Genomic DNA, 22527 nt, shown 5'->3' with positions numbered 1-22527 from the left:
GTGCTTCATCCAGCCCAGTGTTTCTCATGATATACTCTGCATATAAGTTAAATTAGCAGGGTGACTATATACAGCCTTGACGTACTCCTTTTCCTATTTGGAACCAGTCTGTTGTTCCATGTCCAGATCTAACTGTTGCTTCCTGACCTGCATCTAGGTTTCTCAAGAGGCAGGTCAGGTGATCTGGTATTCCTATCTCTTTCAGAATTTTCCACAGTTTATTGTGATCCACACAGTCAAAGGCTTTGGCATAGTCAATAAAGCAGGAATGTATGTTTTTCTGGAACTCTCTTGCTTTTTCAATGATCCAGCGGATGTTGGCAATTTGATCTCTGTTTCCTCTGCCTTTTCTAAGACCAGTTTGAACATCTAGAAGTTCATGGTTCACATATTGCTGAAGATTGGCTTGGAGAATTTTGAGCATTACCTTACTAGCGTGTGAGATGAGTGCAATTGTGAGGTAGTTTGAGCATTCTTTGGCATTGCCTTTCTTCGGGATTGGAATGAATTTATAAAGACCCTAATAAGTGTCATCTACTGTAGTTTCAGCTGGAATAAAATACAGCACAAAACCAATAATCCTTTCTCTCAAGATGCTCTCTTCATGGTGGGGGGTGGGCATAGACAAATCACCCAGTAATTATAAATGTAATAAGAGCTACAGTAGTAAATGTAGTAAGAAAAAAAAAAAAAAGACCAAAGAAAATAGGGCCACTAACTCTGACTGGGGAAGTAAGAAATAACTTCACAGAAGACATGACTCTTGACTTGGGTCATGAACAATAGATGAGTATTTCTGTTGTGAAAGATGACGGAAATTCAAGTTGTTGGCTGCAGGAAGCAAGGGCAATTGGGGCGAAAAAGAAGCTTATGAAGCCCCATGAAGAACTGAGCATATAATACATTGAGAATCGAAGGATTATTTGGCTGAGGGAATGGGGGGACCATGGGCAGCAGTTATAAGACTAGAAAGATTTGTGCTTTGAGCTTTAGGAAATATGTATCTTTAGTTAGAGATTTTTGAGCAGGGAAGGAAAAGTAGATGTCTAGGGAGGACACAGAATGCAAGAGAGAGACAGAGAGACACAGAGAAAAAAAAGAGAGCACACTAGTGCCTGGAAGAAAGGAAACAAGCTAAGAGGTTGCAATGAATCTTTCCAATCTTATGTGCTAGCTTGGGCTCTTATAATTCTCATGTAGTACAATTTTTAAACTAGGATTTGACTGAATGTTACAGCTTCTAGTCAATGCTGAAAACATTATAATATTGGGATGGTAAAGGAGCACTTTAAAAAAATATATAAGGTACACTTTCGGATACATCGGTAGCAGTGCCTACAGGGCTGTTTAGTAGATACTTCTTCATATTGTCAGAGATGCATCTCATGAACATATGCTTTGGCCTTTTTGAGGGGTAGCAGTGGAAGTGGAAGGTTTGGGGGTGTCAGAGGATGATTTATTACCCCACCATTTAGTAAACATCATATACCTGCAGATTTTTGGTATAATAGCCACCAAACATTTTAAATTGTATCTTCATCCTCTTGTCCTTTTCTAAATTCAAGTGGTCAAACTATAACTGTATACTTTTTAATGTGCATACAATTCTCTAAGTTTCTGCAGGTGATACAATGTTAGTAAGAAAGTAATAGTTTACCATGTGGTTCATTCATGCAATAAACCAAATGTATAAATGATAATGTGTGTGTGTCTTACATCACTTCACTTGTGCCCAACTCTGTGCGACCCCATGAACTGTAGCCTGCCAGGCTCATCTGTCCACGGGGATTCTCCAGGCAAAAACACTGGAGTGGGAAGCCATGCCCTCCTCCAGGGGGTCTTCCTGACCCAGGGATGGAACTGGAGTCTCTTATGGCAGATGGGTTGTTTACCACTAGCGCCACCTGGGAGCCCATAAATGATAATAAGGCAAGTTATATAAGATATCTTATATACCATAGTATAATAACCTTACTGAACAGGATAGAATAGATTTACAGCAAGGTAACAAACAACTCCTGGAGAAGGCAATGGCACCCCACTCCAGTACTCTTGCCTGGAAAATCCCATGGATGGAGGAACCTGGTGGGCTGCAATCTATGGGGTCGCTAGGAGTCGGACACGACTGAGCGACTTCACTTTCACTTTTCACTTTCATGCATTGGAGAAGGAAATGGCAACCCACTCCAGTGTTCTTGCCTGGAGAATCCCAGGGACGTGGGAACCTGGTGGGCTGCCGTCTCTGGGGTTGCACAGAGTCGGACATGATTGAAGCAACTTAGCAGCAGCAGCAACAAACAACTCCACAATCCCAGTGGCTTAACAAAGTGAAAAAAGTTTATTTCCCACTCATAGGAAGTGTGCTGTGTGCCTGGGAGGTTCTCCAAGACAGCTGTCCTCCATGTGCTGATGCTATGATCACAAGAAGCCTTCATGGTGGACGTTTCCACCATGATCACTGAAGGGGAAGAGTCGGGCTGGACAGCAAGAGTGAGCTGGGGCCTGGACTACTGGCCTTAAATGCTTCTACTCAAGATGTGACCCAGGCCACTTCTGGTCACATTTTCCTGCCAAAACAAGTCTTATGATTTTGTCTATCTTCCCATGTGTCAGGATACAGAGAGGATCAGATATTGGTAAAAGTAATAATGCTCATTAATGCCTGATAAGATAAACATCACACAAAAAAGTCACAAAGAAATGGCTGAGGGCCTGCCAGAGAAGGAAGCAATCACGCTTAGGATGTTATGTAATAAAAGACAGTTCTTCTGTGTTTCTGTCAATAAGTAGATGTTGTTTATTGCATCGTGTTCTTTCACCAGTAGGAAATGGCCTGCCAGGGCTCCAAATTCAATCCTAGCTCCCACGCTTGTTGATTTGATAGAACCCACAAGACGTCTGTGCTTTCCCCAGATCTCTGTTCTTTTCTTTGTCTTTTATAGATCTCAAATATGTGGCCTAGGGAAATGGATCTGTATAAGAGTTTCTGATAAGGTTCTAGAATGTTTTAATCATATTCCAAGAACTTGTCTCTGCTTCTTGAGACAGGGTTCTACTTTGCACAAAGGCGTGGTGGTGTGAGTAAACCAGCTGAGTAAATCTAACCCATTAATAATGTCTTTATCTTGTAGCTTAAATTCTATTTATGAGAGCTATCAGGGTGCATCCAGAAATTCAGCATAGGAATAATAATTGATCATTGTGATCCTACATAAAGGATAAAAATAGTCCCAGAACTTTATAGAAAGTAAGAATACCATTAAACTGAAAAAAATAATAAGAGAGTGAGAGAAACCTAGATTTTCATTTTTCCTGTAAGTTCTTTGCAGAAAATTGAGAACTTTCAGTTTTTTTCCCCACTTCTTTTGTTTACTTTTTACCTCTTAATTATAATTCAATGAGTGAAAAGAACAAAAGTCCAATTTGCTTTTAAAAAAAGAACCTTCATATATATGGAATTTAGAAAGATGGTAACGATAATCCTGTATGCGAGACAGCAAAAGAGACACAGATGTATAGAACAGTCTTTTGGACTCTGTGGGAGAGGGCGAGGGTGGGATGATTTGGGAGAATGGCATTGAAACGTGTATAATATCATATGTGAAATGAATCGCCAGTCCAGGTTTGATGCATGATACAGGATGCTCGGGGCTGGTGCACTGGGATGACCCAGAGGATGGGATGGGGAGGGAGGTAGGAGGGCGGTTCAGCATGGGCAACACGTGTACACCCGTGGTGGATTCATGTCAATGTATGGAAAAACCAATACAATATTGTAAAGTAATTAGCCTCCAGTTAAATAAACATATTTAAAAAATTAAAAAAAAAAAAAAAAAGATAGCCAGACTTTCTGTTTAAAAAAAAAAAAGTAACTTCTTTCTTTTTAAAAATTAGAATGGTTAGATTTTCCCTAGAATGTTTTTTGTGTTCCTTGGAAATATATTGACATATTACTGCATATAAAAGGGTGAGAAATCTCTGTACTAGCTCTGAACTGGGTAGATACAATGAATAAAATGGAACTTTTCCATATTTTAAGAAATCGGCTGCACCAAAAGCTACGAAGATGCATGTTTGTCATACCATGTCATATCTTAAAGTGAAATTGGAGTTAAAAATACTTTATCGTGATTGTGTTTGCACGCAGTTTGCATGCAACTCTGTTTCCTTTCAGAGAAGTTGTAAAGCAAAATAAGTAGAGGGAGATTTTTAAAAAGATAATTCTAAAATACTATTGACAAGTAGTGCAGGTGGCTCTGACTTGAGCAGTAACTGTTGATCAGCCATCCTAAGGCAGGTTGGGGGGGGGGGTGCAGTTCTGAAGAGAAGGCAGGAAATATGTTCACCCTGGACATGGGCTAGGTAGAAGCACAGGCGGAAGTGGCAGTGCTGGCCCTGTAGGAAGATTTGGAGCATTTTCTGCTTTGTCATCAACAGGCTGCTGGAGGATGTCATGGCTTTCACCTGAGAGCACGTGAGAGCATATCTGAAGACCAGAACCAAGTTCTGGTGGATCAAAACTGGGTCTCCTGCATTGCAGGCAGATTCTTTACTGTCTGAGCCCCCTGGGAAGCTGCAAGATGGACAATAAAGTGTGCGTGTTAGTGGCTCAGTCACGTCCAACTCTTTGCAATCCCATGGACTATAGCCCACAAGGCTCCTCTCTCCATAGGATTCTCAAGAATACTGGAGAGGGTTCCCATTTCCTTCTCCAGGGGATCTTCCTGACCCAGGGATTGAACCCGGGTATCCTGCATATTCTTTACCATCTGAGCCACCAGATGGACAATCAGTTAAGTTCAGTTCAGTCGCTCAGTCATGTCCGACTCTTTGTGACCCCATGAATCGCAGTACACCAGGCTTCTCTGTCCATCACCAACTCCCAGAGTTCACTCAGACTCACGTCCATCGAGTCAGTGATGCCATCCAGCCATCTCATCCTCTGTGGTCCCCTTCCCCTCCTGCCCCCAATCCCTCCCAGCATCAGAGTCTTTTCCAATGAGTCAACTCTTCGCATAAGGTGGCCAAAGTACTGGAGTTTCAGCTTTAGCATCATTCCTTCCAAAGAAATCCCAGGGCTGACCTCCTTCAGAATGGACTGGTTGGATCTCCTTGCAGTCCAAGGGACACTCAAGAGTCTTCTCCAACACCACAGTTCAAAAGCATCAATTCTGTCACGCTCAGCTTTCTTCACAGTCCAACTCTCACATCCATACATGACCACAGGAAAAACCATAGCCTTGACTAGATGGACCTTTGTTGGCAAAGTAACGTCTCTGCTTTTGAATATGCTATCTAGGTTGGTCATAACTTTCCTTCCAATGAGTAAGCGTCTTAATTTCATGGCTGCGGTCACCATCTGCAGTGATTTTGGAGCCCAAAACAATAAAGTCTGACACTGTTTCCACTATTTCCCCATCTATTTCCCATGAAGTCATGGGACCGGATGCCATGATGTGGGGGGAGACCTCGGAGGAGAAAGTCTTGAATCACCTTCAGCATCCTAGTGGGGAAGCTGATGAGAGTGTGATGAGAGTGTGGGTTGTGCCAGAAGTCAGAGGAGAAAGCCAAGGGAATGTTGGTGGAGCTAGTCTGGCAGGTAGAGAAAAGCAAACTGTCCTGAAGGAGGGTTGACATTTACAGCTGTTGGACTGCACTCAGTAAGAATGGGTTGACACCTGGAGGAAACTGAAACAGCTCCTCATTTTCTCTATTCTGTTTTTACATGTATTTTTCTTTTGCTCATGTAACAGTCTCCCCTGGGCTTCCCTGGCGGTTGAGATGGTAAAGAATTCATCCACAATGTGGGAGACCTGGGTTCCCTCCTTGGGTTGGAAAGATCCCCTGGAGTAACCCACTCCAGTATTCTTGCCTGGAAAATTCCATGGACAGAGGATCCTGGCTACAGTCCATGGGGTCCCAAAGAGTTGGTCAGGACTGACCGACTAAGCACAAGCACAATCTGCCCTAGGGTCAGTGATTGGTGACCTTGATATGGGTGTAGATTGTCAGATGTATTTGGTTCATAAAAAATAACTTTTGTTTGGGAAATGCTCTCACAAGGGAAATAGGACTTAATCAAAACTTTTTTCAGTTTATTTTTGTTAGTTTGCGGTGTTTTGAAATGTTGGGCAAGGCCTTGTATTTTGCTGTTACCATGTGACCGGATTGTTTTCTGGAATTTTGGAGACTTGGGATCACAATCTTCCAACTTTAGAGGTGCAGTGGAAGGCACTACTTTGATGTAGTGGATGAAGAATGTAGGAATGAGACTGCTTTGGGTAAGACTGGGAAAAACCAAAAGACAGATGGACATGGAACATGGTGGGAATATATTTTGGAACTTGAATACCTCTGTGAGAGAAAGGAAGAGAGTGGTGTTTTGTGGCATATTGTCTTGTGCACACTGTATAACCTGTCAGGTGTGTTTATTTAGAAAACCCATTCCAAACAGATACGGGGTGGTAATATTTAAGCATTTCGAGTGAGGGGAAGTGGGTTGAGGAGGCAGTGGAAGGAAGTGGGTTGATTATATTGTAAGATATAATCTTACAATAACCCTCTCTTAGCTCCTTCCCTGGTGGCTCAGACAATAAAGAATCTGCCTACAATACAGGAGACCTAGGTTCGATCCCTGGGTTGGGAAGATTCCCTGGAGGAGGACATAGCAACCCACTTCACTCTTCTTGCCTGAAGAATCCTCACGGACAGAGGAGCCAGGCGGGCTACTGTTGGGTTTGGGAAGAGTCGGATGTGACTGAGTGACTAAGCGCAACTCTGACCCTAAAGGACAAAGCAGTTTGAACAGGGAATGATGGAGTACACTTTACTATTGTAATATTCTCACACAATAGAGAGGTTTAAGAGAACAGCATCAAAGAGACAGTCTACCAAGAGCCTTGAGAGCCTTGAGAAAGGGAAAAGCATATCAGAGCCAACAAAGTTCCTTCTAGGTCACCAGGGTAGTAGATCTGATTAGGACTTGAGGTCAAAATCAAACGTGTAACAAGTGTTCATTTCCCTTGAAAAACAAAGACCTAAAAAACCTTCCTTAAAAAAAAATATTCTTTGTTCAGATGACCAAAGCCCCTGTGTGTGTTAATGAAAGAATCATAAATTTCTTTTGAAATGGAAAAAAATTCATCATAATTTTGTGATTTAAAACATGAGTATTTTTTGAGATTATTAGTAAATAAGATTCAGAAATCATGTAGACTTTAGAAGGAACTGAAACCAAGCAAATATGATTACTTAAAAAAAAAAAGTCTTAGGGTCCCATTGAGAATGGTCCCCTCTCCAGAGGGCAGCAGAGACACCCAAAAGAAAACGGAGATCTCGGCGACCCGAGAGAGGACGAGTTGGTCGGGGCAGGGCCGGCGCTGGGCGCAAGACTGCTGCCCGAGGGGCGGGTTGGAGGAGCGGTCGGGGACCGCGGCCGGAAAAAGAGGCAAAGAGGTGACTTCTCAGATAAGCTTTCAGAGACGACGGTCTCCGCCCGCCCGCCCGTCCGGAGGCGGGGTGGCAGCCCGATTAAAGAAGCAGCCAGCCTGGAAGGAAGGAAGAAGTGAGGGAGGGACGGGAACAGTAGGAGGAGGAGCAGCGAGCTGGGCTGCAGCGACCGGAGGAGGAGCGGCCCCCGCGAGGCCGCGTTTCGTTTTTGTTATTTTCCACCGAAGTAGTTTTCGCAGGCCCTCCGGGGGTACCGATCGCGCCGAAGCCCAGGGACCCCGACCTTCCAGGTGACAGCCGGTCACCCTGGTAGGAATCAGCTCCGCCCCAAGTCACCCCCTCCCGCCCGCCCACAGCCGGTTCCCCGCCCAGCCTCCCTGTGCCCGCCCGCGGCGAGCGGCGGCCGCAGCGGCTCTGCAGCGCCGGAGAGGGCGGCGAGGGCCCTCGGACCCCGCGGAGCCGCGGACGAGGAACGGGAGGTCTGACCCCACGCGCGAGCCCGAGAAAGGAGAATGGCGATTTAACTCGCCCTCTTCAGCCAGTCCTGCTGGCCGGCGCTGCCCGGGTGCCCGCCGCCAAAGCCCGGGAGCCGCGCCCGGAGAAGTGCTGCATGGGGCAGGGCCGTTAGGGCGCGGAGTTCGGGGTCGCGCCGAGTAGGGCGCACGGCCCAGCGCAGCAGTTGGCACAGTTTCGGCGGCGCCTTCAACGCGAGAACTGGGGGGTGGGGGGCGCGGCGGGCCTTTCCCCCGCCTCCGTGCCCTCCTCGGGAGGAGTGAGTTATGGAGCCCCCCAGCTGCATTCAGGATGAGCCGTTCCCGCACCCACTGGAGCCCGAGCCTGGCACCCCGGCGCAGCCTGGCCCGGGGAAGCCGAGCGACAAAAGGTTCCGGCTGTGGTACGTAGGGGGGTCGTGCCTGGACCGCAGGACCACGCTACCCATGCTGCCCTGGCTCATGGCCGAGATCCGCCGGCGCAGCCAGAAGCCCGAGGCGGGCGGCTGCGGGGCGCCGGCGGCCCGCGAGGTGCTTCTGGTGCTCAGCGCGCCCTTCCTGCGTTGCATCCCTGCGCCGGGCGCCGGGGCCACTGGGGGCTCCGGCTCGACGGCCGCGCAGCCCAACCCGGCCGTGTTCATTTTCGAGCACAAGGCGCAACACATCTCGCGCTTCATCCACAACAGCCAGGACCTCACCTACTTTGCTTACCTGATCAAGGCTCAGCCCGACGACCCGGAGTCACAGATGGCCTGCCATGTTTTCCGCGCTGCAGACCCCAATCAGGCAAGACCGCGCCGCTCCGAGGCCCCGGGGAGGGTCCGACACACCCGGGAGGAGTGGCGGGGCTGCGGGCTCCGGTACCACCAGTTAAGGACCGGCTCTGGTCCGGCTGCTGGCGCGCGCCCTCCACGTGGCGCACTTGAGCGCAGCTGGTCCGGCTCCTCGGACCCCGAGTTCGGGAGCTGGCTTTTGGGGGCGGATGGGGTGGCGGGAGCAGATGACCCGCAGGAACGAGGAAGAGAGAGGGACGCTGAGTGGCTTCGAGACGGCAGAGGAGCTAGGACGATGCGGGGAGCAGCGCACGTCCTGGCAGGATCCCGACGTCTTGGGGTGTGACTGGAGAGATGGCATGCCCGGCCTTGGTCGAGGGTGTGAGTGCGTGCAGGTGTGTGTTTGAGTGAACGCGGGAGAGGGTTGGGTTCCTAAAGGCCCCCGCACTCACCCTGGGTCTTGGTCGAGCCCTGTTCCTTAGCCTCTTGGATGGTCGCATCTTCGTCACAATAACACCTGCAGGTCTCCGATGTGGGAAGATGTTTCAGAGCCGGGCTTAGGGAGAAGTTACTAGACACTGTCAGATTGTCAGCAAAATACGAACCCGCGTTTAGATGTTGAGCGGAAAGACTTTTTTTTGTGTGCCGTTTTTTACACACTAATTGGAGACAGAATCAATACCCACTTGCGTGATTTAAAAATCAGTGTCTTAGAAGAGGCAAAAAAATCTCTTTTCTAATATCATTTCTCTCGAGTTTACGAAATCGAGGTGCCTGTTACCAAACAGTACATTTTTACTTCCTTAAGAAACGGACACAATCCTTTTTTCTTCTGGAGAGAGAGATTTAAACAGTCTTTACCACATTTTGGTTGTGTCTTGAAAAACAACACCCCCTCCCCCCCTTTTTAAAAAAATGTGTAAGAGTTTTTTTTTTTTTTTTTACCGTGTCAAAAGTCCCTGAGATGCTGTCATTTTTTAGTTATTTATTTGTTTGGGCAAAGTACTTAGATTCTTTGGGAAAATAGTGATGTCTAAATGTAAATCAATAGTCTCAGTTGTACTATGTGGCCAGGTTCTTTAGCAGCTGGCCAATTAACAGATGAGAAAAACATTCTATAAGGAAGTCTTTAATTTTTGAAAATTCATATGATACTAGAATATATACATTTTCAAAAATTAAAGCATCTAGTATCTGTAACGGAGAAGGAAATGGCAACCCACTCCAGTATTCTTGCCTGGAGAATCCCAGGGACAGAGGAGCCTCGTGGGCTGCCCTCTGTGGGGTTGCACAGAGTCAGACACCACTCAAGCAACTTAGCAGCAACAGCAGCAGTATCTGTAACAGAAAGACTGTCTGTTTAATAGCTTTCCACAAAAGCCCTATAGTTCAGCTGAAGAAAATCAAAGTTCAATATCTTCTGATTCCATCAGTTACTTTGTAAGCTAGTTTAATATGCTCAGAACTCCCAGTGTGAAGAGAGCAATTTTGATTTATGGGACCTCTGTTACATTATGGTAAAATACCTTATTACAGATGATCTCAGAATCCTAACCATGGTTAAAATGAATTTCATTTCATACTTATCTGTTCAAAATTTATTTTTAGCTGTCAGCTATGTTGAAGTTGGAGGGCAGCATGTTCTTTATTTCCACTGTTGTAGTATTGTATTTATCACTATCTTTATTGTTTTAAGGTTTTGGGGTTCTGTGAGTAAGATGGAAGTAGTGGCATTTTTTAGGACTTTAAGGAATATTTCAAGATTCTTGATAGTTCTTTCCTTCAGGTCTGAAGCATGACACATCATTGCTAATTTCACTGATGGTCAAGGTTTGTCTCTGGATTATAGCACCTTAAATTCTCAACAGTAGCTATTGAGTTTTCCCTGGACTCATTGAAGTTTAATTAAAACATCCCATTTTATTTACCTTCCTTTTTGTGTTTAGATTTGAGAGCCTGAATGTGCGGTCACTTTACAAATAATAGCATGTGTAAGCTTATGTACCCGCTATGTAGGAGCAGTGGAAGCCAAATGGCTTTTTGATAAAAGAAGAAACAAATTTTTCCTGTTTATTGTCATTTCCTAGTTGAGTCTTTGATCTAAAGATGTAGATGCCTATTTGCCCCAAACCTAGAGAGCCCCTGGCAGAGGATCATTAATTTGAAAGGCCAGATGTTGTCTACTTAAGAATTATCTCCAGCCATAAATCAAGGGTTACAAACCTCCACGGCTGGGAGGATGGTTGAGTGAGGTCCATGGAGAACTAAATAGGGAAATTCTTTCTCAAGGTGCTGCTCAGCTCCAGATGGAAATTACGTTAACAGAATATAAGCTCAGTGTTGACCAAACTTCTGATTTCTCAAGAGAAAATGGAAATTTGGATTTTTACATATGAGTCCACATTTTAAAGTATTAGCAAGTATTTTAAACATTTAAGAATCCTATCTGGGCTAAACAAAACACATCTGAAGTTTGGCTTCAGAGATCTAAGGACGGCCACTTTTGATCTTGCGCATAAATATTTGTTGAGTGGCCAAGTGCAGTCATTAGATACTGTGCGCTCTTTGTCACATTTCCTTTTGAAATAGTGAGGAGAGTTAGAATGATTTGGAAGGCAGAATTTATAAGTCAGATTCCCAGTAGTGATGATTCCGCAGTTGAACTTGTTTGAGGATGAATTCACATTATTTCCATCCAGCAGTATACCTCATATAGCGTAGAATCTCTGGATTTTTCTGAGCACCTATGAAATGAGAAGGAAGAAAATTTGCTGTTTGCAATTCTACATTTGAAGTAGAGACTTATTTGTTCTTGTTTAGTCGCTAAATCATATCTGACTCTTGCGACCCCATGGACTGGAGCCCGCCAGGCTCCTCTGTCCATGGGATTTACCAGGCAAGACTACTGGAGTGGGTTGCCATTTCTTTCTCCAGGGGATCTTCCCAACACAGGGATTGAATCTGCATCTCCTGCATTGGCAGGCGGGTTCTTTACCACTAAGCCATCGGGAAACCCCAGAGAATTATTTAGTTGGACTTTAAGATTATGGCTAAATCTCCTAAGTATTTTCTACAGTTCCTGAACAAAATATGGAAGGTAGCCTGGAGCAGAAGTCCTGCAAACATCCCTAAGTAAACTAGCCTCTGCTTTGTCTCTCTTGCCTGTCCCTTTTCTGAAATAGACTTGTCTGTTGGTTGACCATGTAACTTATTGTTTAATGCAGGACAATTTTTATGAGAAAGGAGGCGTCGTTAAACTTACACCGGCATAACAACTATAAAACTGGACCATTTAGGGCAAACAGGAACATAAATGACCATAGATAAATGGAAAAGTTTGTGTTTCTGCCAAGTCACTGAAATGGAGGATAGTGGTTTCTGTATATAAAATGATGATGTTTTGCAGCATATCTACTCACACATCTTTTGTGGGGTGGATCTCTGTGTGACCTCAAAGATGAGAGTGCTGTGTGTATGCGAGTAGCTTGGGTCTGTTGTGGGGAGTTGCCATAGTGATGTGCCCTTTGGCTCCACACCTTCCTGGTGGGTAAGAGTCAGCCTGAGGATGCTAAACCTTAGTCAGCCTGGAGGAGAGCTCTGCCATAATGCTCTGATGCAGAGCTATTTCTCCCAGGTGCAAAGAGAGGTGTGGGTTGGGAGCAAGTGAACTAGTTCCAGTTCAAATATATGCCAATACAGATTGCTTCCCATTTATTCAAGCCTGTGTAGTCTTGCATGGGAGGAATGTCAGTCAGCACACATCAGCCAAGGTTGGATATTTGAAAAGTGCTTAACTCTGCATAACTTAAAAAACAATTACACTGGCATAAATTGAGTTGTAGACTTAAAACTGGTTGGAGAAACCAAGAATCTCTGATTCTATACCGAAAATCTTGGGAAGGTCACTAATATTCTTCAAAGTACTTACCTTTATCTACTTTCAGAAAGAGCCTGAATGTTGCATTCAGAAAATACTACATACTGAGCGACTTCACTTTCACTTTTCACTTTTATGCGTTGGAGAAGGAAATGACAACCCACTCCACTGTTCTTGCCTGGAGAATCCCAGGGATGGGGGAGCCTGGTGGGCTGCCGTCTATGGGGTCGCACAGAGTCGGACACGACTGAAGCAACTTAGCAGCAGCAGCATTATCTCCATTTCCCCATTAAAAAGCAGAACTTGTTTTATGTTATATATATATTTTTATATTAAAAATAAGAATTGTTAGTGTTTGTAACGCTTGTTAGAGATTACATGTATTTGCATAAGACTCAACAGCATATGTTTCAGATTACAGAATGAGTAGTCATTTAAAACACAAAAACATGATTGCTGTAATTTTCATTGATTTCGTTTGTGTATATATTCCTTGAAGCTCACAAGAATGTACTTTCAAAGAGATTTTACAAATTGTGTTCTTAAAATTAAAAAGTGAACCCGACATGGTTTATTTTCAACTCTAAGTTCTCTAAGCCTGTGGGTTTTTTGCTTCTTTTAAAATAGTATTTTCTGAACTTTGCTCAGATAACCAATTTTCACCCATATATTTTCAAAAGATCATTTTTAGTGTTGTCAGAGTTGAGGATCAGTGGATCTGGGAATATACAAACAAGGAAACCAGAGAAATAGAAACCTGGAAATTTTCACATCTCTCTCTATGCTTTCCAAGTACTTTGTGCTATTCTAGACAGGTAGCTCTCTTCCCTCGTGTTTGCTCTGGTCACTTTTTTTGTTCTCTCCCTTTCTAATCTGAGGTGGATCTAATCTGCTTTGGCTTTGTGGTAGGATCCTGACTACCTTATCTAGGGGAAGGGTAAAAATGTATACCCAGAGACTCCCACTTGTGAATTGGCGTGTTATAGTGAAGATGGTGGTGTTTGGTATCAAGGCTTGTTTATCATAAACCAGAGCTTCTCAAACTTGAGTGTGTGTCAGAATCACCTGGTAAGCTTGTTCGAACAGACCGGTGGCCCCCACCCTCAGTTTCTGATGTTATCAAGTTCTCTGATGATGTTCAGACTCTGGTCTGGGGACCACGGTTTGAGACCCACTGCCTTCAGTGATTCTGTTCATCTGGTTGGCTATATAATCCTTTCTATTCTCTTGGTTATTTTTGTAGCTGTTCTCAAACTTGAAAGCTCAGGGTGAGTGTGGGGAGGAATAATATCTACAGAAGATTTTTAAGAAACTCTTCATTTTATAGCTTAATAAGCTTTGCCTATTTTCTTTGCTAGATAGACATTATTCTGCCAGACATGCTGAGTCTAGCCCTATGTTTAATGAAAACATTACCTTTCAAGCCAACGTTTTAGGTTCTTCAGATGGCATAATCAATTTATAAGGAATATAGTCTAATGTTCAGTTATGATACAGTTTTGCAAAAATCAAAGCTTTATTTATTGAATCTGCAGAACTAACATGTAAAACATCAGTATGTGTAACATACTGTCTAGTAAGAAAAAAATCAGGCAAGAAGAAACAGAATTGATAATTTGGTGAAAAGGATTATGACTACTCTGAGTGATTATTGCAAACTTTTCTCTCCTTCCCCTTCTTCCTCCTCCTTTTTCTTTTTAAAATCTCACGGCTTTTGTTTGTTTTGTTAAAATCATCTGGATGGTGATTTTAGACGCCCATTTCTTTTGGGCTGTGTTGCCGTGTTGTTGTGGCTCCCCAGGTAGCGCTAGTGGTAAAGAACCTGCCAGCCAATGTAGGAGACAGAAGAGACACAGGTTCAATCCCTGGGTTGGGAAGATCCCCTGGGGAAGGGCATGGCACCCCACTCCAGTATTCTTGCCTGGAGAATCCCCATGGACAGAGGAGCCTGGTGGGCTAGAGTCCATGCAGTCGCACAGAGTTGGACACGACTGCAGCGACTTACGATGCACCACCACATGCCATGTTTTTAGTTAGAGATATCCCCCTGTAAAATGAGGGACAGATCAATTATAAACTAATTTTGTAGTACATTCAGAATTATTGACCAGATAAAGGATTTTGTTTGAATTGTGGTCTATATAAAATATTAACACAAATTTAGTAATTCATTGGGAGGCATCAACTAAGCATGCCATTGGCTTGTTACTTTAAGGGTGTAATGTGATTACAAACATACACAATAGTACGTCTATCTAAATAGCTTTTTAATGCTTAAAAGCTAACCTTTGTTGAGCTCTTGCTGGATGATATTACTGCCTTTAGTGCTTGTCCTAGGTAATCACATTTTATCCTCACAGTAACAGTGTAAAGTATGTATAAGTCTTCCTCCCATTTTACAGATGAGAAAACTGAGCTAAAGAAAGTTTAAATATTTCCCTAAAGCACAAAGCTTGTAATGGTAGAAACAGTTTTCAATCTGTGTGAATAGATCTCTTATCTGTTACTCTAAAAATATGATTTTAATTGTTAGTGATAGGAAGCTTTATGCTATCACTTTTTCCCCATTTAAAAAAAAATATAGTTGTTTTATTTTGTTTTCCAGTTTTACTGAAGTATAATTAACAAGTGAAAGTGTGTTAGTTGCTTAGTTGTGTCCAGCTCTTTGTGATCCCATGGACTGTAGCCTGCCAGGCTCCTCTGTCCATGGAATTCTCCACGCAAGAATACTGCAGTGGGTTGCCATTCCCTTCTCCAGGGGATCTTCCAGACCCAGAGATCAAACTGAGTCTTCTGCATTGCTGCTGCTAAGTCACTTCAGTCATGTCCAACTCCGTGTGACCCCATGGACAGCAGCCCACCAGGCTCCCCTGTCCCTGAGATTGTCCAAGCAAGAATACTGGAGTGGGTTGCCATTTCCTTCTCCAATGCATGAAAGTGAAAAGTAAAAGTGAAGTCGCTCAGTCATGTCTGACTCAGCGACCCCATGGACTGCAGCCTACCAGGCTTCTCCATCCATGGGATTTTCCAGGCAAGAGTACTGGAGTGGGGTGCCATTGCCTTCTCTGGTCTTCTGCACTGGAGGCAGATTATTTACCATCAAAAGTTGTACATATTTAAAGGTATAATGTAGTGTTTTCATATACATATCAAATGGAAGGATTACCACATCAAGCTAATTAACATACCCATCAACTCAGACAGGTATTGTTTTCTCTGTGTGTGTATGGTGAGAAAACTTAAGATCTACTCTTATGGCAAATTTCAAGTATACAATATAGTATTATTAATTATAGTCACCATACTCTCTATTAGATCTTCAGAACTTTCTCATCCTGCATAATTGAAGTGTGTTTCCTTTGACCAACATCTCCCTATGTCTCCCATCCCCCAGCCTCTGGCAACCACTTTTACTCTTTGCATTTATGAGTCTGACTTTTTAAATTCCATGTATAAGTGAGATCATGCACTGTTTGTCCATCCCCCACCCCACCCCCGCCCCACTTTTTAATTAAAAATCTCCACATTTAAATGTATTCACTGAATTTATAAAATAATAATGAAATGCTGAATGCATGCTTGGATATAGTTTTGCCAGTGTGTATTTTTGTTTCACTGGAAAGTGAAAAGTCTGCATGATCTGTTAGACTGGTGAAGCTGACCTCTAGTCTTTTACATTGTGTCTTTAGGAGTGGCAGGAAAGTAAACTGTGAGAGTCTTGTTTGCAACCTTTGTAGCTACTTTGAGGGGAAGTGTTGCCGCTCAGTCATGTCCTACTGGACTGTAGCCCACCAGGCTCCTCTGTCCTTAGAATTTTATAGGCAAGAATACTGGAGTGGGTTACCATTTCCTTCTCCAGGGGATCTTTCCAACCCAGGAATTGAATCTGGGTCTCCTGCACTGCAGGCAGATTCTTTGCTGTCTTAGCCACCAGGGAAGCCCTGATAACTACTTTAGTTTAGAATAAAAATTCTTTAGGATATGTATTTAAGAATGGGTACAACCATGCATTTGTTTTATTGACCCTTAAAGGATATAAATATTGTAAAGTATAACAAAGTAGAAAGTATAAATTATAAAAATGTAATATCAAAGTATATAATTATAAAGTGTGAAATTATAAAATATAAAAGTAGTGCATCTTACCATCATTATAAAACATATACAATAAAGCAAAAAATATTGGTATCAAGTTGTGCTATTTTAATTACCTTGGGTTAAAGGGAAAGAATACGTAAATTTTAAGGTTATCCCAGTGACCTGATGGGCTGATATATGATTTTGCAGGAGTTCAAGTAGGGAAAGGTGGTTCAAAACAGCATTCATAGGTTCACAATAACTTCAGCCTGCTGAACCCACGCTGTGGCAGCCAGTGCCATAGGCATGTGTTTGGGAAAATAACATCGTTCATCACATTGAATTTAGCTCATTAGTGTAATTGTTACTGGTTTTATACTTGTGTTTGTGGGTATTTTGAAAGTTGGCTTTGGTTTGAAAATTGTTTAAAAGCTAGAGCTGTAAGTATCTAAAGTTTATGTCTAGATTTTTGTGACCATATTTAAAGTAACAGTAAAATAATCATGTTAACATCTTAATTTATCTTCAAAAGTATTCTAACAACCAAAGGTAAGTTCAGAAAACTCCTGGCTTAAACTTTCAGGTGTTATTTAATATGACTCCCATCATCTATGATCCTATGACAGAGAGAGAAAAAAGTATGAGATTAAAATTTTGATGGGTTTAATTTCAGATAATCTTAACACAGGTATTTGCAGCTCTATGAAAAAGATACAGAGGTATTCTCCAAATTACTGATCCCTTCCGAGTTTTATTTCTTGTAAGAGGTTGGGTTGGAAAGAGGATCTCCTAGTAATGTGATCTTCCTGGTTAAATATAGAAGCCTAAATTTGCTGCTTCAGATCTTTTATTTTGTGGATGCCCTGGACGTGAGTTAAGTGAACTCCGGGAGTTGGTGATGGACAGGGAGGCCTGGCGTGCTGCGATTCATGGGGTCGCAAAGAGTTGGACACGACTGAGTGACTAAACTGAACTGAACTTAACTAGTTGGATAGTCCTCACTTTCAAACTCTTGAGAATTTTTACAGGAATTTCTATAATTGTCAAAGTTAGAACATAGAACTTTGTACTGTCAGTATTATATAACTTCTGAGTAGTTTGAAATCAATTTCAGATTGCAAGTCAAACAGTGTTTCTGGTTGAGCAAATCAAGTAATATTTTATGTCTCACAATTGTATCTTCATTCACATTTTCCATAATAGGTTATACAATGTGGACAGGTGTATTTATGGCTTAGGGTTTTACAAAGCAATAAGCAAATCTGTCTTCTGGCCTCAGACAGCTCCCAGTTTTTTCAATTCACCTCTTGCCCTGACTTCAGCCATTTAATTCTCATTAGCTCGGCAGCTCGAGGGATTTTCTTGAGTTTACCTGAAATTAAACTGATGGCTTTCCTTCTTGGTTCTGCAAGTATTTCTGTTCCTTAGATTTCCAGTGTCTTAATACCGGGCTTCCTAAGTGGTGCTAGTGGTAAACAACCTGCCTGCCAATGCAGGAGATTTAAGAGATGTGGGTTTGATCCCTGGGTCGGGAAGATCTCATGGAGGAGGGCATGGCAACCCACTCCAGGCAAGGCAGTGTCTCTTGCCTGGAGACTCCCATGGACAGAGGAGCCAAAGAGTCGGACAGGGCTTAAGCAACTTAGCACGCACGCACATTTCTTTATACCTGGTGGGATACCCCATTACTCTGTGTTGCATGCGCTGCATCCTCCACTTTGGAGACTACCCAGTGTCTACTGTCGGACTCTTAAATATTGTGCACTGCCTGCTTGATTGAATTTCTTTCCACTTTTGGAAGCTGGAGTTCCCCCTTCTGAGGGATGATCTGGTTGTCTGGTCCTTACCCCTTCCTGTTGGTTCCCTCCAAAGCTGTTAGCCATTATTTACTGATTTTATTTTGGCTTTCATATGGAATTTTGCTAAGATCTATTGGCAGGAACATAGCCTAGTAGTGATAGGTAGTAGGCACGATCCCTCTATATTCACCCATAATTCTATATCTAATTTGAGGAAGATTCAGTAGGCTGAATTTAGGAAACTAGATTTCTGTCTAGTTTCTAATAGTACTGATAAAGCAATATGAAAGTGGGTGGTGTTATATTTTATTTTTCGACAGCCCTTTATATTTTAACTTCCCCCATTGATCCTCAATTCAAATGGCCATATTGTTCTGTTAAAATAATAATGGCATTTGATAAAATTGCCTGCTCTATATTCCTTAAAAAAAAGTGTGTTAGTTATAGCAATAACTAATAACTAATATAACTAACCAATACCACTAACCAATAACTAATATGACATGTAGGATCTGGAAGTTAATTGATATTAAACCTTCATTTCTGTTGGAAGTTAGGGTGAAGATATGTTGAGATTATATTGTTCATTTTAATAACTGGAGTATGAACATGACCAAATTAAATCTAGCTTAATTAATATATGAGGTAGTATTGAAATTCTTTGGAATAAAAGTATATTAAAAAAAATCTTCAATTTCTCAACTATTCTTACCTAAGCCCGTCTTGTAGTTTAACAGAGTTTGTTATCTCTCTTTTGCTTGATCCACCACAATTATCCAGCATTTGATTCTATCTTTAGAAAGTATGCTCTAAACTTCTAGGAACCATGTTAAAAAATAATAGATATATATTCATGATAATATTAGCTCTAAGCAGTATATATGTGTTTAGTTTCTTTTTCAAACTTTGACTTCTTTCTTTTCCTCTTTTTATTTTTTAAATTGTGAAAGTATGATAGCACATTTAATGGGAGACTTGGAAAATACAGAGCAAAGTTACATATAGTTCCACTATATAATACAATTATTTTTTTAAGTAGACAAATTAAGATTTTTTTAGTTGGAGTTTCAATATGAAACTCAAAAATTAATGGAATGAACAGACAGAAAAGTAGAAGGTATAGTAGACCTGAAAAGCACTGTGAACCAATTCAACCTAATTAAGATGAATACAGTTTTCACACAACTGCTAAGTCACTCCAGTCGTGTCCGACTCTGTGCGACTTCATAGACGGCAGCCCATCAGGCTCTCCGGTCCCTGGGATTCTCCAGGCAAGAACACTGGAGTGGGTTGCCATTTCCTTCAGCAGGATGCAAATATGTTCGTTTTCTTGACTCAGATCAGATCAGATCAGATCAGTCACTCAGTCGTGTCCAACTCTTTGCGACCCCATGAATCGCAGCATGTCAGGCCTCCCTGTCCATCACCAACTCCTGGAGTTCACTCAGACTCACGTCCATTGAGTCAGTGATGCCATCCAGCCATCTCATCCTCTGTCGTCCCCTTCTCCTCTTGCCCCCAATCCCTCCCAGCATCAGAGTCTTTTCCAATGAGTCAACTCTTCGCAGGAGGTGGCCAAAGGACTGGAGTTTCAGCTTTAGCATCATTCCTTCCAAAGAAATCCCAGGGCTGATCTTCAGAATGGACTGGTTGGATCTCCTTGCAGTCCAAGGGACTCTCAAGAGTCTTCTCCAACACCACAGTTCAAAAGCATCAATTCTGTCACGCTCAGCTTTCTTCACAGTCCAACTCTCACATCCATACATGACCACAGGAAAAACCATAGCCTTGACTAGACGAAGCTTTGTTGGCCAAGTAATGTCTCTGCTTTTGAATATGCTATCTAGGTTGGTCATAACTTTCTTTCCAAGGAGTAAGCGTCTTTTAATTTCATGGCTGCAGTCACCATCTGCAGTGATTTTGGAGCCCAGAAAAATAAAGTCTGACATTGTTTCCACTGTTTCCCCATCTATTTCCCATGAAGTGATGGGACCAGATGCGATGATCTTCGTTTTCTGAATGTTGAGCTTTAAGCCAACTTTTTCACTCTCCACTTTCACTTTCATCAAGAGGCTTTTGAGTTCCTCTTCACTTTCTGTCATAAGGGTGGTGTCATCTGCATATCTGAGGTTATTGAAATTTTCCCAGCAGTCTTGATTCCAGCTTGTGCTTCTTCCAGCCCAGCGTTTCTCATGATGTACTCTGCATAGAAGTTAAATAAGCAGGGTGACAATATACAGCCTTGACGAACTCCTTTTCCTATTTGGAACCAGTCTGTTGTTCCATGTCCAGTTCTAACTGTTGCTTCCTGATCTGCATACAAATTTCTCAAGAGGCAGGTCAGGTGGTCTGGTATTCCCATCTCTTTCAGAATTTTCCACAGTTTATTGTGATCCACACAGTCAAAGGCTTTGGCATAGTCAAGAAAGCAGAAATAGATGCTTTTCTGGAACTCTCTTGCTTTTTGCATGATCCAGCGGATGTTGGCAATTTGATCTCTGGGTCTCAAACTTTAGCATGCATCACCTGGAGGGTTCATTTTCATGCTGATTGCTGGACCTCCATCCCCAGAGTTTCTGATTCAGTAAGTGTGGGGTGGGGCCAGAATTTGCATTTCTAGCAATTCCCAGGAGTTACTGATGCTGCTGGTGCAGAACCTCACTCTGACAACCACAGCTCTAGCCTGGGGGCTGACACACTCTTCCCTTTGTTTTTCTAAACACAGTTTTCTGTGAACACACCCCCCACTCATCTATTTACATATTGTCTATGGCTGCTTTCATTCTGCAATGACAGTACTGAGTGTTTTTGACAGAGACCCTATGGCCACCAAGCCCCAGGTTTTTATTACCTGGCATTTTATAGGAAATGTTTGCTGACCCCTTCTCTAGCAATCCTGTTAAAAATAGGTATTTTTATCTCCATTTAATAGATGAGAAAACTAAGTCAGTAATTTTCCTAAGGATGCAAGCCAGCAGTAGCAGCAGATCTGGATTTCCGAACCTCATGCCTTTTCTGAAGCCCACTTTGTAAGTTTTTTATCAATGGCCCTTAAATGTGTCTGTATAGCCCAGCCCTCTTCTCGGAGTGCCAGCTTCTTTCAGCATTTACATGCTTACTTGACATCTGCATGTGAATATGTAGTTGCTGATACTTATAACCTGGGAATTATATTTGAGTCCTAGTTTTCACTTCCCAAGTACAGTCCTGATGAAGAACAGTCCTCATTGAAGGAAGTCATCATGTTGATTCTGCTTTCAACACTGACTTTTTTTAAATTTTTGGCTGCACTGGGCACGTGGGATCTTAGTTCCCTGACCAAGGATGGAACTGTGTCCTCTGCAGTGGAAGCCCAGAGCCAACCACTGGACTGTGGGAAGTCCAAAACTTAGTTTTTAGTATGTCCATGTCTCTCTAAGACCACTGCCACCACCTGGGTCTAATTCTCGTCAGGTCTTTCTGGGACTATTAGACTCCTCTCAACTATTCTCCCTGCTCTACTTTTGCTCTCTTATCAGTCCCTTCTTCAGTGGAAGCACAAACCAGACCAGATTCCCTTTGTGCTGAGAGTAATATCCAAATTCTTCTCACACAACCCTGCATGGCTCCGCCCCCCCTCAGTCTCCTCTTGGACTGCTCCTCTCCACATGCTCCCTACATTTCAGTCATCCTTAGCCAAGTCCAACTCAGATCACTGCAGAGTCTTCACAAGTGTGGTTTCCATTCTTAGCCATTCTTAGGTTTCAGTTCTTTGCTTGACTCACAAATAACACATCCTCAGATTGGCATCTGACAACGGTCTATCTAATAAAGTCAGTAGATATCTCAATTTTTCACTTATATCTCAGCCCTTTATTTGTTTTCCTTTTGGCATTCACACATTTAAAATTAATTTAAAACACATTTTCTCTGAATACTGTCACCACCTCTAGAATGTAAGCTCCAAAGAGACAGCAATCTTGTCTGGTCATGGTTGTATCCTCAGATCTGCTGCTGCTGCTGCTAAGTCACTTCAGTCATGTCCGACTCTGTGCGACCCCAGAGACAGCAGCCCACCAGGC

The 22527-nt window shown here is 42.8% G+C and overlaps 1 protein-coding gene across 5 annotated transcripts in view; it reads left to right on the top strand.

Annotated features, from left to right (window-relative positions):
- The first annotated feature begins 7583 nt into the window (after positions 1-7583).
- The window catches only part of TBC1D4 (TBC1 domain family member 4), a 210500-nt gene continuing 195556 nt past the window's right edge, over positions 7584-22527 (top strand). For 3 of the 5 annotated variants that reach the window (XM_024999914.2, XM_005213847.5, XM_005213844.5), the window contains exon 1: positions 7584-8726. In XM_024999914.2, the coding sequence (XP_024855682.1) occupies positions 8229-8726 (498 nt within the window). In that variant the 5' untranslated portion in view covers positions 7584-8228. Of the gene's footprint in view, positions 8727-8792; positions 9109-22527 lie in introns of those variants that run through there. The other 2 variants (NM_001206310.3, XM_059892078.1) reach the window with 2 other exon arrangements.

This window comes from Bos taurus, chromosome 12, assembly GCF_002263795.3.
Source record: "Bos taurus isolate L1 Dominette 01449 registration number 42190680 breed Hereford chromosome 12, ARS-UCD2.0, whole genome shotgun sequence".
Taxonomy (NCBI): domain Eukaryota; kingdom Metazoa; phylum Chordata; class Mammalia; order Artiodactyla; family Bovidae; genus Bos; species Bos taurus.
This window is presented reverse-complemented; position numbering and strand designations above follow the sequence as displayed.